This window comes from Dufourea novaeangliae, unplaced genomic scaffold, assembly GCF_001272555.1.
Source record: "Dufourea novaeangliae isolate 0120121106 unplaced genomic scaffold, ASM127255v1 scaffold162, whole genome shotgun sequence".
Taxonomy (NCBI): domain Eukaryota; kingdom Metazoa; phylum Arthropoda; class Insecta; order Hymenoptera; family Halictidae; genus Dufourea; species Dufourea novaeangliae.
The window spans coordinates 862,022-881,343 of record NW_015374046.1 but is presented as its reverse complement, the minus strand read 5'-3'; the positions used below and the strand labels follow the sequence as shown (position 1 = coordinate 881,343).

At 32.1% G+C, this 19,322-nt stretch overlaps 3 protein-coding genes across 4 annotated transcripts; all 3 read right to left on the bottom strand.

Annotated features, from left to right (window-relative positions):
- Positions 1-1,032: 1,032 nt before the first annotated feature.
- LOC107189658 lies at positions 1,033-2,565 on the bottom strand. Its single transcript, XM_015578242.1, has one exon. It carries the CDS (start codon positions 2,563-2,565, stop codon positions 1,033-1,035), a length of 1,533 nt encoding a protein of 510 aa, XP_015433728.1.
- A 481-nt stretch (positions 2,566-3,046) lies between these two features.
- LOC107189696 (transcription initiation factor TFIID subunit 1) lies at positions 3,047-10,364 on the bottom strand. The gene is made up of 18 exons (XM_015578284.1): positions 9,958-10,364; positions 9,420-9,829; positions 9,089-9,334; positions 8,875-8,994; positions 8,609-8,790; positions 8,120-8,518; positions 7,803-8,043; positions 7,347-7,705; positions 7,018-7,280; positions 6,577-6,938; positions 5,251-6,465; positions 4,812-5,054; positions 4,297-4,735; positions 4,068-4,210; positions 3,841-3,978; positions 3,628-3,760; positions 3,330-3,542; positions 3,047-3,258 (listed from the first exon to the last, which is right to left on the bottom strand). Exons 1-18 carry the CDS (start codon positions 10,304-10,306, stop codon positions 3,047-3,049), a joined length of 5,667 nt encoding a protein of 1,888 aa, XP_015433770.1. The 5' UTR covers positions 10,307-10,364.
- A 3,627-nt stretch (positions 10,365-13,991) lies between these two features.
- Positions 13,992-18,367, bottom strand: LOC107189738 (72 kDa inositol polyphosphate 5-phosphatase). Of its 2 annotated transcripts, XM_015578347.1 has the most exons (6): positions 17,862-18,367; positions 16,527-16,748; positions 15,427-15,742; positions 14,743-15,302; positions 14,187-14,655; positions 13,992-14,106 (listed from the first exon to the last, which is right to left on the bottom strand). In XM_015578347.1, exons 1-6 carry the CDS (start codon positions 18,337-18,339, stop codon positions 13,992-13,994), a joined length of 2,160 nt encoding a protein of 719 aa, XP_015433833.1. In that variant the 5' UTR covers positions 18,340-18,367. The 2 variants fall into 2 exon arrangements, with proteins under 2 accessions (XP_015433833.1, XP_015433834.1); XM_015578348.1 differs by lacking the exon at positions 16,527-16,748.
- Positions 18,368-19,322: the final 955 nt, after the last annotated feature.

Sequence of the window (19,322 nt, the reverse complement as noted above, 5' to 3'; positions counted from 1 at the left end):
AATTATATTCTTGCATGTATTTTGTGATGTATCTCATCCTAATTAGAGCCATTCATACACATTGGTGAAGCTTCTTCATTACTCTGCATTTGGTTAGTTCTTAACGTTTATACCGTAATTAAATACTTTATAAAATGTATTATACTTAAAAACGAAGAATTTCTGTCACTGTAGCAATAAGCAGTGATACTATAAAAGCGACGAACATTATAATTCATTTAAAAAGGTAACCTTTATTAAAACGCAGTTTGACGATCTGACGAAAATAATCCACCGATGTTTCAGCTTCTTCGTTATGTAAACAATACGATTTTAATAGTTGCAATTCGTATGGACTCAAAAAAATCACTTGAATTTCATTGTCACCACATTCCTTTTGATTTTTAAGTAAATACAAAGAATCATTTCATCCCTATTCAAACAGTTCATGTTAAATCCTAAAATTACAACTTATAGTTTACAAAACATATATTTCACGAATCAAAAAATGTTTAGAGTGGTATATGTAAGATGGACGAACATATGAATTATTCGAGATAGTATAATTGTCGCGCCATTCGATTGTGAACGAATTTTAATTTTACTAACATAAATTTTCATAAAAAGTTGCAACATATAAAAAGATATTTTCTAAACAAATACTTTTAATATCACTAGTAATCACTTTTTTTAATACATCAAATTATGAAATAGATTATATGGTATATATACACATATTCACAGATATTATTGAACACAGCCATCTTGCTCATGAAAGTAACATATAAGTACTTATTCCGATTTGTGACGATAAATATATAATTGTATAATGGAAAAAAAATTTATTAAGTCGCGTTTATAAGTTACGCGTTAAGTTTAAAATCTTGATATAAAAAAGAAAAAATGAATAATTCCAGTGACATAAATATTAATAGGAATAGTTTTAGTCTGTTTATGTAGTATTATATGAAATATTAATATGTATCACTTAATCGTATAATTTATTTATTATCAATTAGAAACTGTCATACTGTTATAATATTTAACATATATTCATATGTCAGTTGCCTCATCCTCAGTTTCACGCAAACGAAAACATTTCCACAGACCATAACGAGCTTCCCAATCTACAAAAAACAAGTCTGGCTTATCCCAAAGAATATGATGTGCTGCAAAATTATATTGAGATTGAATAGGTGGATTTAAATGTGGAGCCCACTGTGCTCTTTCGAGCATAATTTTGTTTACATACTCATAAAATACTTTGGCTTTATGAACCCAACACAAGAGAGACATAATTGCGATTATTGTGGCATGTAAATGATAAGATACTTCATGCTGATCTTTGTATTCCTTCAAAGTCAAGTCTTGCAAATTCATTATAAGACAGACTATAGCTGCTGCTGTAAATCCACATGGGACTTCTATTGCGAGTAAACATATTGTGCAATATGATGTTTCTAAGTTCATGCGCGATGTACAATGGTTCACGATGCTCTTTAAAAGACTGTCATGCAGAATCTCCCTATGAAGTTTGCAAAACATCTTATCTTCTTTAAAACACTCTCCTATTGTCAAATCAAATTGAGTATTCTCAAAGAATATTCTGGGTGTATCAAAATTCATTTTATTTTCTCTTCTGTCAAGTAAATATTGCATTACCCTATTTCCCAATAAACTTGTTATTTTGCTTTTTGATGCTATCATTTCCATAAGCAATGGAAATATATTTGGTGTTAAAGATTTTTCATATAATGTAACTTCATGCATATAAGCTGTATACTCGAGTGTACTACCATATTCTAAAATAATTTCATCAGTCATTCCTGGCTCAACAGCCCATGAACACATGTATTGGACTATGATTAGAAGGTGATCATTATACACATGTTTGACCATATTTATAATACAAACTTCTAGGCCCTTTTTAATCATTGCATACGGTATAGCATGACTATACTTGATAAATGACACAGATGACTTTGTAGTAGTTACACTTATGTAAAAGAGGTTTAGAATTCTTTTAATGACCATTAGAGTATCATAAGTATCTGGCCACTCATACACATCTAATAGATCGTATAATATTCTTATAATTCTTCTTGTGTCTTCTATGTTCATATTTGGGTCTTCAATTTTGTCAAATATTGTGTAGAACATCAACGATCCGTTGACACCACTTTCCAATAAATTACATAATATTTCAAAACAAACAGTTTCAAATTCCCAAAGCTTGTTCTCATAAATGGTATTGAGTACTGCTTGTAAAATTTCCTTGGACTTTTCAGGGATATATACTTGCAATAAATTGTTATAACACTCTTTAGCAAGCCGACGCTTTCGTCGACGTTTCCAGTCGCACATATTATCATCATGGTTCAAAGTTTTGTTGTAATACAAGAACAGTTTAAGAGTACATATAATTATGTCATCTGGTTTATAACTTAATAGTTGTTCGTGTAATGCACTTTTTGTTATACTTATTAAATGGCTTAGTATTTTATCACGTTCCCGTAACGAATTTGTAGTTAAACACGCTTTATGTATATAATCTATTTTACTCTTCAATTCTTGATTTGTAATCATTATAATATGATGTTGCGCTTAAATGATAAAAAACACTACAAACATAATTTTGGTTAGAAACATGACTTTCAATTAACACGACTGAATATGCAGTTCTTAGACGTTTTCGATACGTAAAAAAATACAATATTTGTATGTATTATGTAGCTATGTTTTTATAAATTTTACACCTATTTACCCTAGATACAAAACAAGTCACATATATAAATGTATACGTAGAACTTGAAAATCTTACATTGTGTATTTACATATGTATGTATATATAATATTCAAAGATGTGCATTGAAAAACCTACATAACGTTTTTTCCTACTTTTTACAAAATGAAATCATACATCACTCAATTTCAAATATTGAAATTTAATTATTCCTATGAGAAATAAATATATCGTTTTTCATTACACTTTGTAATATTATATATAAATATTTTGATTTATGGAATAAAATAATAGGATTATTGCTTAAAGCAAATAACAATCTCTTTAGAACCACAAGTCGCCACCGACGTCTTCCTCCGGTTGCGGTAACTGCTGTGTTTTTTGTTTTTGTTGAGCACTAATTTCCGCTTCGTCCTCACTTTCCGACACAGCTAGATCATCCTGGATCTTATTCTCACTTTTTTCATCTCTCGCTGGTAACCCAGCTAACAAGAAATCTGACGGATCATAATTTGGATCGACGTCCATGCTTTCATCTATAATTAGTGAAAATACAATTTGCAATTTCAACTGATTTATCCAACATCTTATTTTCTATACTACCAACCTTGCTGAAGCAATTGTTGATCCGCCATATAAAAACCGACATTACCCAACTGAACCATTGCTTCCGCCGCTTGCTGACTGTCATCATCTGCCAATACTACTCCACCTTCTCGAACTTCGTTTAATTCAAGTGTTTCCATTTCAGCATTTTCAGATTGTTCATCTGTACCAAATGGAACCTCGTCAAATTCGTCTTCACTGGAGAATTGTAAATCTAAAACGAAAAAGATCAATGTAATACTTAAAATTAAGAGTAGTGTAAGAAGTTTTTAATGACTAATTTCGAAAGTTTCCTGTACCTTCTTCAAGAACATCTTTTTTCTTCAAATTTGCACTTCTACTATCACCTTCCAGATCTCCTTCCACATCCACGAATTCGAAGTCATCCATATTTGATTTTCCAAATGGATTTTCTGGAGAACTTGTCTGACTCTGTAATAATACCATAAAATCATTAAATATGCATAGTAATAAAAGAAACACGAAAATGTGATAGAATATGAAAACAGTACCCCTCTGAATTCCGGTTCCACAATCGTATAATTGTCCTCATCTGCACCAAGCCAAGAAGGATCCATATCTGCTTGCTCTATTGCACGTTTTTGTACTAATAATATACTATTTTCTAGCTGCGTTAAATGTTCATCATACTAGAAAATATAAATTAGTTATAGTTACAAAACAAAATTTAAATATTATATATAATAATCATACAAGTGATCAATATTTGTATATCTACCTCGTCTAAGGTCTCTTTGCAAACCTTTGCAAGCATCTCTGCTTTATTTGTATATACAGATTCCTTTCCATTATATATTGTACAATTTTCTAAGATTTGTTCAATGTCTCGGAGAAACTCATGTCGGTTATGATATTTATGTGCTGAATAAAAATAATATAATCCAATGTAATAAAAGCCGTGAAATCTACTAATACTGTACTACTATTAATAATGTAAATTAACTTACCAGACACTTTCTTAGATACAGTCTCTAGATCCATAGGTCTTTTTATTACAGTATAATAATCTTTTACTAATTTCTTATTTACTGGTTTCAAGAACGGCCAGGCTTCCGTCATAGATTTCAACTTATTATTAACAACATTATCCAAAATAAACGTAAGAGCAACTTGATCATTATCATCAAGAAGAGGGTTAATAGCTTTCTCTAATCTCATTAGAAGATCCTCTTTTTCACCGAGTCTTTCTACACAAGTCTCTAACATACGTTTAGCTGCGACTGTTAATGAACTCTTTGCTCCATTATACAATGTTGAGTTTTCTACAATTTGATTAACATCAGCCAAAAATTCTTCTCTGCTCTGATACTTCTTTAACCGTAAATTTTCACGGATTGTTTGTAAATCCATAGGTCTTTGTATAATCTTATAATAATCAGGAACAGCCTAATAAAATTTATAAATATATTACAACAGTATGAATTTATAAAAGAACATAATTCTATTAGAAATGTAAAGATACCTTAGCATTAACAGGAAACAAGAAAGGCTGAACATCAGGCAAATCTCGCATTTCGTTAAGAATGCTTTCTAATATTGTAGACATTACAACGACAGGGTCAGTTCTACGTCTGTTAGCAGGTCTCTGTTGTCGCTTAAGGTAATCACAGTGGTCATCTCCAGTAGCTCTCCTTCGTTTCTTAGAGTTTACAGCTTCTTTAGGTACTTTCAGTAATAACGTACGCCGCTTCATTTCCTCGGCATGCTACAAAAAAACAAAACCATGGTGTGTGACATCCCATTTCGGCAATTATTCTTAATGCTTTGAACGTAAATTGTACGTCGTACGTGCAAGCAAAAAAGTCCCAGAGCATTTAGTTTGTACGTCGGATAACCCGATACGGTTAAAATAGATTACTTTCCAAGAATTTATTGTCCGCACCAGATGTTAAGTAGTTTACCTTAATTAATTTAGATGACAACTTCACTTTGGTACCATCTACGTTAACCAGGTCTTGATCGTCTGTGTTAAGCTGTTTTTCAATTTCTTCTTCTTGTTCCTCCGTCATGGCAACATTTACTGGCGCTGTGGTTATACTATTCTGGTACAGAGGACAAGCTTTATTTGTACGCATATGGCCCACATTGCCACAGGCACCGCATTTCAATTTAAGATCTGGTTTAAGTTTAGGTTTCTTACGTTTAGAAGGAGAAATCTCGGGTTTAGGGTGTTTGGAAGCAGGAGATGTAGATTGGAAAGAACTACAGAATGGAAGGATACTGTTTGAGGATGTGGTAGTTGGGGTACTGGTATTACGATCGAATATATTCGATGACGAATGATTGCCTGTCATAGGACCACCGAGCATACGTTCTCTTTCTTGGTTTCTTTTGATTCTACGCAACTGTTCTTGAATTCTTCTTTTTTCTCTCTTCATTTCTTCTTTCTGCGCCTCATCCAGAGTCGCAAATTGTTTAATGAATGTTTCATCTTTTGAGTTTCTAATCTTTATATACGTGTCTATCACTGCTGGCTTTCTAACTAATTCTACCCTCGTGAATTCTTTTCCTTCCGAATTTCTAAACGTTCGATAAATCTTAAGAACCCTACCTTGCTGTGCATTAAAGTTATTTACAGGACTGTCTTCTTCATCATCTTTCTTCTTTTCTTTGCTCTTCTTCTCTTGTTCTTGAACATCGCCCATTAACATTTTCCGCAGCTCGTGTCGCTGTTGCTCTTCCCGTTCAAGAGACAACTGGGTGCTAGTTTTTTTGTTAGAAAGCATGTTTTCTATATTCTTACCCATTTCCTCTATATCAGAACTGTCTTCGTCTGAACTTTCACCTTCGTCTGTACTCAAAACCTCATTCGAAGACAACACGCGATTTTGTAAATCGAATATTCTTTGACATTCTTCCTTATACCTTTCTTGATGCTCGGCAATGGAAAATCGATTTCCTCGAGAGAACTTTGTCATACCTTCTTCACCAGCCTTCGCTTTTTCTGTAGACAACGTTCTAACTACATCTATAACTTCCCATCGCGATAACTTTTTAATTTCTTCTTCAGGAACACCAAATTTACGAAGTAACGCCTTTGCGTTATTTAAAGACAGCCTTCTTAAATCGGCGTCTGTTCCGGTTACGGTCCTCTTAGGTTGTGCTTCTTGTTCCTCCTAATTAATATTGAAATAATTAAAACAATGTAAATGACAGAGAAGATAATATAAAAAAATTCTCAGATGTACAAATAAAATGATAAAGTTTTGAAAACATATTGCACTTACTTTACTGATTGTCGGTTTGTTTGGAACTCTGATATAAGAGAATCCTTCACCGCAACCTGTTGGATCTGCTGGTCCCGCCAGTTGCAACAAACACTTGCCTTTCATAGCCTGAATGTATGCTCGCGTTGTATTCCAAGGTGCAACTTTCACCTCGTCGTCCATTTTCAATTGCATTTCTTCGTCATCATCATCTTGAGGAGTAAACAGGAACTTTTCACCGTAACCTGCATCTTTCAATCTTTGCTCTGCCGCAATCATACTGAAGTAAGAACAGCACTGTTCTGGAGACACCATTGCTCGGATTTCTTCTTCCGTTGGTAATCTGAAGTCCGGCTTTATAACCCACCAATTGGAATTCATACCTAATATAAAATAATTCAATACAGTGTCTCGATTTGCTACAATATATTTCTAGTGTTCTCTTAAATCTGTTAATTAAACCTGTTCTCTTGAAATCTGCACACAGTTTTAAGCGTTTTCGGATGCTACTTTCACTATGCGACGGAAATGCTTTTTTAATGTCGTCCATCTTAATACACCGAGGTGTATTATGTGCTTTCCAAAATAATCTGTATATGAATACTTGTAAAAAATCCCTGACAAAATTATTGGCTCTTTTCGAATTAGGACCCGGCACTTCATACAATGGGCACTCTTGTCCAGCGACAAATAAAGCATCCATTTCTCGGATGTAATATTGCTGCCTAATACAAGAATATTATCTTTCATTATATCACAAAAGATCGAAAAAGAAAATTTCATTACCGTACCTTGTTCTGATAACCATGAAGTCTGTCTCTGGAATTTTGTGTTCATAAATTGGTGCTCTGTACATATTATTTTCAATCGCTTGGATACTTTGACCAGGCGTAAGAATTCCAAGAAATGGACTGGTGTGTGCATATGCAGTTTCACCATATTTGTATTTCTGTGGTCCTTGATCTTTGCCCGCTTTTCTTTTATAATAATTTTTCATCTTGGAGCACATTCCTACTTGATTCATCAAAGGAGGATGCTCTTCTGAGAATTCAACGAGTACCAGTTCACCATCTTTACCAGTTAAATCTTCTGGAGTTCTCATAAAGAAGACGTCACCTCCGCCAGATGCAATTCTTTCTTGTTCTCTTTGCTAATTCGCAAAAAATATTACATGTACTTTATCTTCTTAGATAACAGACAGTAGGAAAAAAAAAAGGAATCACATAGAAGTAGTAAGTAATACAAACTTTGGCTTTCTTTTTGATATGCTTCAATAATGGCAAAACAGAATGAGGTCCAGGATGTGCAAGTGGACCATGACTAAATCTTCTTAGAGGTGGTCTATGGAAATTTCGAAGCCGCATTTGTCCCATATGAGTTTGTATAAATGGAACGCGTAATTCTACTACAGGTGTACTGTGCTGTATTAAGTTCCCACCTCCAACTTTCAACCGTAATGTTGTTTCTGACGACCGTGGCATGTAATATCTGAAATTCAAGTAAATTTTTGAACTTTCGATCTCATACAAATTAAGTCATCTTTATTGTTACAATATGAACTTACGTGTCGTTTGAAATATTGAACGGATCCCTGTCTGGTGACTTCGGTGGCGGTGGCGGTGTATCTTCTTCCAAAACATTAATTACTCCAGCTTTCCCAAGTAACAATTTACTCTTTTTAACATGTGGATGGGGTATCTTTACTTTTGGTTGAGGTCCATTGTCTTTATGAAGCAGGGCTGGGTCTATATCATCAGGAATACCAAGAACAATATTTTCATCATTGGGATCCAAAGTGAGAATTTTAGGCTTTGGTATCTTTATCATGTTTTCAGGATCCCAAATTACTTCTTCCTCCCAAAGTCCATATACTAACTCCTCATTTTCTACAGGGAAAATTGAATACCAAGTGTCATCATAATTTTCTTCTCTTGTCTGTTGTTGACTTCCCTTATTCATACTCCTGTTAAAGTATCACAAAGCAATGAAATATTATGAACAAATTAGATATATTCTAGTTCAACAATGGTAGAACTTAATTTGTATCCCTTACATTTTATTCTTCTGAGGCTGCATATGTAATGGTGTCGTAATTTGTGAAGTGGCTAATCGAACATTTGATGCAACTGGAACAGGTGCACCTTTCCCTGGTTGACTGAATGCTTGAGCAGTTCTATTCCCACTGGATGGTACCCAGCCAGCTGCATTGTTTTTACTGTTTAATTTCTGTAATACCTTCAAATACATTTACGTTCTTAGTTATACAATCCTACACAGATTGTAGTACACACTATTTTCTGCTAAGATACTATTACATACTTTATGCTTTATGTCATCACCATTCCATATGACATCATCTTCCCAATGTAATTGTGATACCATTAAAAATGCATCATCAGAAAATTCTTCAGTAGTATCTTTATCACTCTGTTCCTCTAGCTATTAAAAACATAATAACAGCATTTTCTATAATAAATTGATGTTCTGAAGTATTTTGATTTTTGTAGCATTTTTAATACACATGATTGTATACCTTATCCGAAAGCTTAAATCCATAGTTAAAACCATCCCCAGTTTCTGCGACTTGAAGCATATCGTACCAAAGTTGTGCAGGTCCAAACCGCCAATCTGCTACTTTTGGTCCCATATCTCCATTTTCTCCAGTATCACCTGTTTTACCAGTTTGTTCTTTATCTTCTACTGGTAACAATAACTTTTTCTCATCATCGGAACAACACATTTCTGGATTCGGATCTGGCCCATAATTCATCTCCCAGCCCTAAGATAAAAATTTTCTAGTAAAGTATTATAACCATTAAATTAGTTAAAACTTAAATCATATGCTACATGTTCCTTACACATACTTTAAACTTTGGTTTTTTTTCATCCTGATCAGAACCAGAATCAGAATCCCTAACATCATGATGCCGTTTCTTTCTTCGCCGCTTTTTAACACCCCTCCATATTTGCGGAAGACTACTAGGTTTTCCTGGACCAAAGAGCCTCGAAAATCTTAATACCTTATTAGCACGAAAGTCAGGAAACAATTCAGTGACATTGACATTAGCATATTTAGATGGCAACATAGAAGCAAGGGGGGTCTCTAATTTCCGCTGACGGGCAGCTTCAGCCTCCTCTGCTGTGAGTGCTTCCTTCTCCTCAGGTACTGGAGGAGGTGGCATTAATTGTGTGTCAGATTTGTTAACAACTTCTTCATCATCCGCATCATAATCATTTTCTTTTTCATTTCTTCTTTCAAATATACCTTGCTTATCTATGCACAAAAAGAACATATGAGAATGAACTGACACATCCACATGTACATTGACACAATACTATAATCATATAACATAAACTAGACTTCCTTCAATCTTTGGCTCATTAAACACTTTTCATACTCACTGTTTTCCTCATTTATGTCATCTGCTAATTCATTTATATCAGAGAAATCAAGAGCGCTCGGTGACTTTTCAACATAATTTATATCATTTTCATCTATAGTTTCAGTCTCTTCTTCATGTTTATTATCTTGTTCATCATCCCTGTCATCTGTCATATTTTCATTGGGCATCATTTCTCGAATAAATGAGCTTAGACCAAGACGACTGAGTGAAGCCAAATGTTGCTTTGCTTCTGGATCAAGAATATCATCTTCCAATTGACCATTATCATCAATATTTCCAAACAGGAAACCGGTCATATTGATTCCAGACATCAAATCTTTATCACTTTCATCCTCGGAATCAGCCATTTTTTATTATTCTAAAGCCAGATGGATTGATATATCAGTAGTTTCGTTACAAAATGAAATTCAGTTTCTGAATGTACAGTGGATCACCACAGATATTACATATCCATGTCACAGTTTTTAATAGCGAAAATATCAAAGTATCACATAGCGTGCATTTAATTACTGCTTTACTATTTTTAAATGATTAATATTTACAATAATTGTCATTATTTACAAATCTCCGTTAAATACAAAGTTAGAGTAAGTTAACGCTTTGTTTACGTAAACCTTAATTGTCCGCCATGATCTTAAAGAATATATTATGAAGAAGCATGGAGGATAGAGGGAAGAATGACGATCGAAGCTTAAATTCCCCTAGAAAAATGGCCGTAAAAATGGTTGCGTTCAACCACGGTCCTATACCACCGACGAGGTATAGGATAGACCTATCATCTTATGGGACTTCGTGTCTCATGTTCTGAAATACCGATAGTGTAAAAAGTCAGGGATTTTCTGCTGCCCTCTACGTTATGAGAACGATGAATTTGTGAACTACGTTAAATCTAAGAAGGGACCATGGTCGTGAACGGATTCTCTTCCGTCCATTCGCTATAAAGTAGACGTATTAGAAAGGAGTCTTGGGTACTAATCCCGACGGACCTATATTAGTTTTTCTTCACGTACAAAAAAGTTATTGCGTTTAATATTGTTTTTATGGATATGTATATGTATCATTATGTACATTTGAGTAAATTATTTTATTATTCCATTGTTATTATAACAGTTTAACAGTGACAACGAACGCATGCATATTTTCAAATATCGGACTAATAGTATATTTTTATTCTATATTATTACATATAAGTGAGTAATACGTATCAAAAACGTAATCGAAACACAGATTTTTATTACACCACAAACATCGCATAAAAGATATTTCGTTATATTGACATTTGTAATAATTATGGATGTTGCAAGAAAATCAATATTATTGACACTATGGAACATATAACGAAATATCACTGTAAGACTTAAAAAAGTTTAAAAATTCCATTTATATTATTGTCCTGTGAAAATGTTCATACTTCCAGCAACATTCATATTCCAATCAAAGAATTTACAGTAATTTTCAGTAGTTCCATACAGCTTTATCTGGAATAATTTTCTAAAACATTCAAAGTACTAGACATTTTTACTGTTTGACACTAAAATGGTAACAGGGCTACGTAGTCCTATGAACGTGGGACAGAAAAAAGCATTGGATGATAGCTCTATTCTATACCTAGTCGGTGCCTATACACAAATCCGGAAACTCCCGCGGTTGAGGCAAATGAGGGTGATCCCTTAAACCATGTACTTTCGAACTTTGCCACGCAGCGAAGGCACTACGATCTTATGGTTCAGTCATGAACCTAGAAATGAGACTTTGTTCTCCGTCTTCTAATTTCTAGGTCCAAGGGTTCAGCGTGGCATAGCATATATTACATACCCTCGCGAGCAAACTCGGATTCCGCTAGGGAAAAAAGTGACGTGGAGAAGGACCTCCTACCACTTGGTAAACTTATTCCAATTACTGAAATAAATGTTAAATTGAATGTTAATTTGACATATATTTCAATTATTCCTGAAACCAAATAGCAGGAGGTCCTTCCCCTACGTCACTTTTTCCTCTAGTGGAAGCCGAGTTTGCGCATCGGTACCCTCACAAAAGGTTATATATATATACTAACACTTTTACATCCACGAGCAAACTCGGCTTCCTCTAGGGAAAAAAGTGGCGTAAGATTATATATATATATATATAACAACTTTTGTGAGGGTACATTAATTATATTAATTATATTGGTGAGATACTAAAAGTATTTGCTGAAGAGGCAATATATCGAAGTCATGGTACCAAAGAATAAAATACAGTTTTATTTAATTCTACTCGTTTGGAATCTAATTCTACGGATAATTCATTTCTATGTATGTACATAAATGTGCCATCTTCTGGACATAGAATCTAGAAATTTTATTTGCAAAGTATATATGGAAAAATGAACCGTAATTCCATTACAATTGTTAGCTATACTGAATTGTTACCTAAATATAATATTATAATTTGTGAGCAACAACAAATACATATTTTTATAGATATTATAAGTTTGTAGTTACTACTTTTTGTTCACCATTCTTACTGATAAAAGTGAAGAATAATGAGGTATTACAATGCAATGAAAATTTTGTCATAAGAAACAGAAAACAAATTGGTTTATTTTATGAAAAAAAGGTTAAATTGTTTGAAGTGTAATCGTTGCTCCTCAGTTTTGTAACATATGTATACATATAAATGTAAATAACACTATTAACATTTGTTTGAAATTGGTAATGGAATTTATTTATTGAGTAATAATAAAGTTTTCTAGGATTAATACAGTGAATGGCCCCTATAAATGAATTATAAAATAAACCAAACAGTTTACAAATTATAAAATTATGATTCAAACAATTCATAAAATTATCGACAGAACTCGGAAAATGAAGAAACAGAACGTGTTATAATTTCACAGTTTCACATAGACGAATCACAGAATTATTTACATACAGACAAAAAAGAACTTTCTTTTTAAAGATCAAAATTCCTTTTAAAGAAAATTCCAATAACATGAGGTATACTTAATCACCTATTTCATTGTATATACAGTAGGATCCCTATATCCGCGGATTCCATACCCTCGATTTTACTTATTCACGATTGACTGTAGTCCGAAAAAATTGCATTCAGGAATGTAATTTATCTCTAATAAGTCTGCATAAAAATCAAAAAATTATCATAGGAATTTACAGCATGTACAGGCATACAACATATTTGTATGTACGTATGTACACGCACATGCAAACTTAGCTTCCGTTACAGAAAAAAGCGAAATTCTACAATTCTTGCAGTTTGTATTACTCAGAAATTGAATTTTAGAAAACAATTTACTTCATTTTATAGAATTATGAATAAATTTACCAGTATTCCGCATTAACAATTTTTCCCTTCGGAAACCGAGTTTACACGGCAATGTTCATATGTATGTAATAGGGTTCGCTACTATCCGCAAAATGCCTTGGAACCAATCTCCCGCCGATACGGGGATCCTATTGTATTTAAAATACAAATGAATGTGGAATAGTTAATAAATATATACATTCTTATGTCTTTTAAACTTCTCAACATTCTACTCTAATGAAATAATTTATGCATACACGAAATGTATAAAGCAGTGTTATAAAACAACAGTACAATTTTTTAAACTCCTATACATGTTATATTAATTGCAGAAAAGCTGTGCACTGTTTTCATTTTTGTTGCATAAATACACAGACACCTATAAAATCTAGGCATTATAATTACCAATTACAAGAACAGGTAGTTTGCGTGTATCTTATCTTGACTAGATATAACGAAGTGCACATACAACATATACAATACAGTACATGTACAAATTATATATGCTATATTAACTGTAGTTCATGTAAAAAAGTTATGAACAGTTATACATTATTTTATATATATGTATAGAGTAGGTATACAAAAAGAAATTATTTTGGTTGTGAAATTGCAATAGCTGTTTTCAATTTTTGGCATTGAATAATTAGAATGGATAAATAATACTTATAATACTCAGACAAACTTGACAATATGAAAGTTCGTTATTGACAAAGTTTTTAACAATAATTATTGAATTGAACATACTTTTGAAGTTCCATGTGAATCATCCATAGCAGCTGCTCGTCTTTTTATGCCTTCCAAATATACTTCACGGTTGAATAAACCACCACCAAGAGGAATTCTATAAGAAATGTGACTTAAGTAAGTACTACAATATATTATTTATGTATATATTTGATTTACACAGATTTAAGTACATACGTGTCAATACCAGGTCTTATAGTTGTTTTAAAAACACCCCATACTGGTTTATGATCTGAAGTACAAATGCTTGGAACAGAATCATATACCAAACACTCTATAACTCCATCTTTATAGGAATTTGTGCTTTCATGACTAACTCTTCTTATATACCCTCGCGTATTTCCTTTTCCTTTAAAGAGAATTCTGTCAGTATATGCGGGTGTGCGTTGCTTGCTACTGGAATCGAAATTCTGTGTTCCTGGGTCATATTTATAAGTTGGTGGAAATGTAATTGGTGCTTCTTCGAATCCACGTAAAACAGATCCTTCGTTAAGAGTTGCACGTAATTGGTCTTTACGTAAATTTACTGGTGATTGTTGAGGAAAACTTGTATCTGTTACCCACTGAATAACTTCTTCTCTTGGCTGAGCTAAACGAAAATTCAAGTCTCCACACCAGAATACGCAATCAAAATTTTGAGTTACATCTAAAAATTTAAACATTAATCAAGTATTTTTAGACTCCACTGGAATTGAGTATTTATACTCATCGCAATTGACGCTAATATTTATACCTTTGCTTTTATGTCTTATAGGTAAGTCTTTAGGAAGATCAAGATTTCGAACTATTCTTTTAATGTCATTGACTCGTTCTTTGACTTTATCTTGATGTGCGGTTAAGTGTGCAGTAACAAAAAGGAAACTTGTACCAAATAACATTAATGCTATAGCTACTGCTCCTTTTGTTCTAAAAGCAGTGCCTGTTCTAGTAGAGAAACTAGCATCTTCAGCAATGGAACAGAACCAAATTAAATCTCTTCTCAAAAAAAGAGCAAGGTGTAATGTACCTAAACCAGTACTAAAAAGTAATACATGGGAAGGGCCAAGAGTTTCTTGCAAAGCTGCTTCCCATTCATTTCGTTCAGAACACGATTCCTGTGTTCCAATCACTAATAAGTCCGGAACAATTTCTATATCTGACGGTAACATAAAGTCATTTAACTCTTTTGGTGGATTCTGTCCATTCATATTCCATGTTCCAACAAAAATTTTCAGTTCACGATTTGGTAATACTTTCTCAAGTTCTACAGGTCCGAGCAATGAATTTGCAGCAATTCTTCCATGAAGAAAATTTCTATAATAAAATACAAAATTAAAATATTTTCTTCGATATGTACATATACATATAAGTACGTATATATACACACATTATATTAAGTTTCTTGATAAAATTATAATTTCATTATAAATTTGTATACCTTTCTCGTGCCTTTTGGGTAGGAATTAGATTAAGAACTTGAGCAGCTAGCAATGCTTGTTTTGCTAAACTATCCATAGACACTCCAATTGTTTGTGATTGATGACGACATTCTCTTTTTTTGGACAAAGCATCATGAGATGTAGAACGTGGTTTGATTTGAACAGGTGCACTTCTTATAGATTCTGGACTTGAATGTCGCATAGAATTAGTTGGTGAATTTACTACTAAATTATCCGCAGATCGCCTATGCATTAGTTTTTCTCTTATATATGCAGGAACATTTGGAGAAATGGATCCAGACGACGAATTTTCACCTAAAACATCAAAACGTGACACAATTATGTAGAAATCATAACACTCATTGTTACTAATATAAAAATTAACATTCACAGGACCAGTGAAAAATCATTTTTAATTTAAGAATGTATCAGGTTTTGTTTATGATTTTTCACAATTGATTACTTTCTTTAATAAAAATGAAAAATCTTTTGCATGAAACTGAAGTACATTCATATTGCAAATATTTTAAAATAATTATCAAATATTATTAACACAAATAATATCTTTATGAATGTTGCTGATTTAATGACAATCATTCAAGTGAAGTTCCTGTTAATGACTCCAAGAATGAACATACATATGTAGCCACTAATGTAATCTCTTAAATAAACTGAATTAGGATTACAAAGTAGAATAATAAATAACATCACAATATGTATCTGTAATGAAATCAAATTGATCTAATTGTCTCCTGTCAGATTCTTACAGATGACAGTTATTTGTAATGTAGTAAAAATATACATATGTGATTTATATACATAAAATACATGAAATAAATAATATCTGTTCATTTATACAGACATGTAAATATAAAGTATTATGAATCATGTCTAACAAAGAATAAATACTGTCTAGCATTTTTACTGATATGTGTACTATAAGTAACAGTAGTATGTATTTTAAACACCTGTACTTTGTAAATGGCGAAATAGAAAAGTAACATGATATTTGTAAGTATAATATAATAATAAAATGAAAAATATTCGAAGAAGCACAAGAATGAAACTTTAAGCAACAGATATACTTTATTTATTATACCTTCTTTTCCTGGTTTTTCAATATTGTTAGATTCATTATAGTGAACCATACTGTAAACTTCATGAGGATTGTAGAACTGCCGTTCCATTTCCAAGAAGAAATAAGTAATATACTTTCCTTTTGTAAAATACTCATTCTTTAATTTTTTTTCATGTTTTTCATTATCAATCAAGAGTTCATTCTCATCTTCTGATGATTCCTCAAATAAATCTTCTGTTAAATCTGTAGAGAAATCACTATCTTCACTACTTTCTTGGACTACCACTTTTTTTTCCCTTAATAATAATTTATTTGTTTCGTATGATAAACTTGCAGTGTTAGAACATGGTACAAAGTTTTGTACTTTGAACATGGAATTTAAATATTTTGCAGAGTGTTTTTCACCTGGTTGCTGTTTACTTTTTACCTCGTTATAATTCTGTGTTAAGAATGCAATTTTCTTATCTAAATTCCTATCTGAACCAGAATCAATTAGCCCTTTTTTTCCTCTATCCATATTAATGTTGGTTGAAGTTTTTGTTTTCTTATCTCTTTGGTAATCTGATGTGTTTGTACATATATCATCAGTATATGTATTATATTTTTATTTGAAACTTTAACTCACATTAGATGTAACTTTAGCATTTTCATGACACTTTTCATCATGAGGGTATTTACCAACTATAATATTATGATTATTGTTTTCAGTAATATTAAAATTTAATTCATCATTAATATCTGGCTGCAACACTGACACATTCTTATTTCTATAGCTCTTACCACAAGGATAAATATTATAAATTTTCAATACACCCTGTTGAAGATCCACCACTCTTTGGAATTTATGATCTTTTATTTCTTAATTTGCCTCTATTAATTTTTTAAAATGTTTGATGTAATTTTTTGAAGCAAGAAAATTTTTTACTTTAAGATGTAAGTTAGGCAGTCTTTGAGAAATGTTAACTGATTGCCAGTAAAGCCCACATCTCCTTGTATAAGAACAATGAATTCAATTCCTTTTCTAGATTAATGAAGATTGGAGACCAGGTGGGGATATACAAGGTCGCTACTTCATTTGACCAGATTGCACAATTGACAGAAAAAGAAACATTGTAATAAGTATAAGGAAAAAAACCTGGTGTGTTTTAATGAATGCAAGAAGTTAAGTTTCTTTGAAACTTTACTGATTTAATGATACAAAAAATTAATTAAAAACAAGAAAAATTGAAAGAAAATCCCTTAGCAAATTGTATTAAAGTTTATATATACGTACATTGTTCCAAGTAAATGTTAGGAATTAAATTATGTGATTTTACATTATATCAATTACTAATTCAAGTAAGAATAAGTTCTTACCTTCAACAAAAGTACATTGCTGCTGCTCTTTTCCTACAAAAATATTACTCTTTTCCAAGACATTTCCTTCAATGTTACGTGTACTACTTGGTGTATATGCTTCTTCCTTTTCCATTAATACATCCATTTGGCAATTTCCATTAACAGAATCTACTTCGGATTTTACAGACATACGACTTAATGTGGTTGGGGATAATCTACTGACAGTCAAACTTTGTGGTGGTGTATTGCTGCGTTCAGTCATGGCACAGCACAATGAAAGTTTTGTACTAGTATGTGATCCATGTTGCGAATTTTCTGCTTTAGAAGTTTTCTTTGTATTACCATCTTTGTAAGATGTTTCCAAACATCCAACTTTAGTTTTTTTATTCATAAGCATACGGCAAAGAAATTTTTTTTTTTGTTTTGACTTGGGAGAAATATCTGCTTTAGCAGCATTTGATGTGTTGGATGTTTCACTTTCTTCGCTTTGCTCCATGATAATATTTTTTGATTATATATTTTGAATGTAATATAAACAATTCGCAATTAATGAATAAATTACTTCGCTATTAACTTTACCAGATATACCAGTCAGGAAACTTTAATGAAAGTAAGCCTATTTTACATATAATGCTACAAAATAAATAAAAATTTGAACATTTACAAAGTGATTTTGAAATTATAATTGGTCATACAATTATAATCACTCCTATTTCAATGTAACATACCTTATAATCAATCATGACTTTAATGTTTAACATTACTAGTGACACTAACTTGTAACTGTAATAAGTACTTGTAATATTTTTTACAAAATCATGTGCAATTGCTTTAATAATTATATTTTGTTGTACACTATAGACTAGAATCGTTAAACAAGGCGATTGTATTATCTTGTCAATAAATACAGTACTTTATTCTGTCAATAATTTAACATCAGTATTTTTTTAATGTTTAAATTTAACACTTGTATATGTAATAATACAGGTAAAATAATTTAAATGAAAATAGATGGTACATATATGTTTGAATGTATTATTTGGGACAACAATCTTAACATCCAATTCTGCTCAATTTATTATCTTAGGCACAAGATTCATCTTCTCCGCATACCCATACTAATATTTGAATATGCATAAATGACCTACCGTTGTGTATTTCTTTAATATTGTGCTAAATTTGTGTTTTTTTTATTAGTGTACTATAAATCAATTGTGCTATAAAAAAAAGCATTCTCAGTTAAATATCGAAGGTGAATTCGATTCAAGTTGCGTGCACTTCTTTTATATCGTTACGAAATTAACTTTGACTTTTAGTCTCACATTGACAATGCATTGACACGTCATTCACGCCAAAATCCATAACAAACTACATTGCAATTGAAAATGCTTGACAGACGAATAACTCTAACTTCCGCTTCCATTTTTACGTATTAGTGGAATAAGCAGCATAATACGTGCATGTATCGTTTAAAAAGTG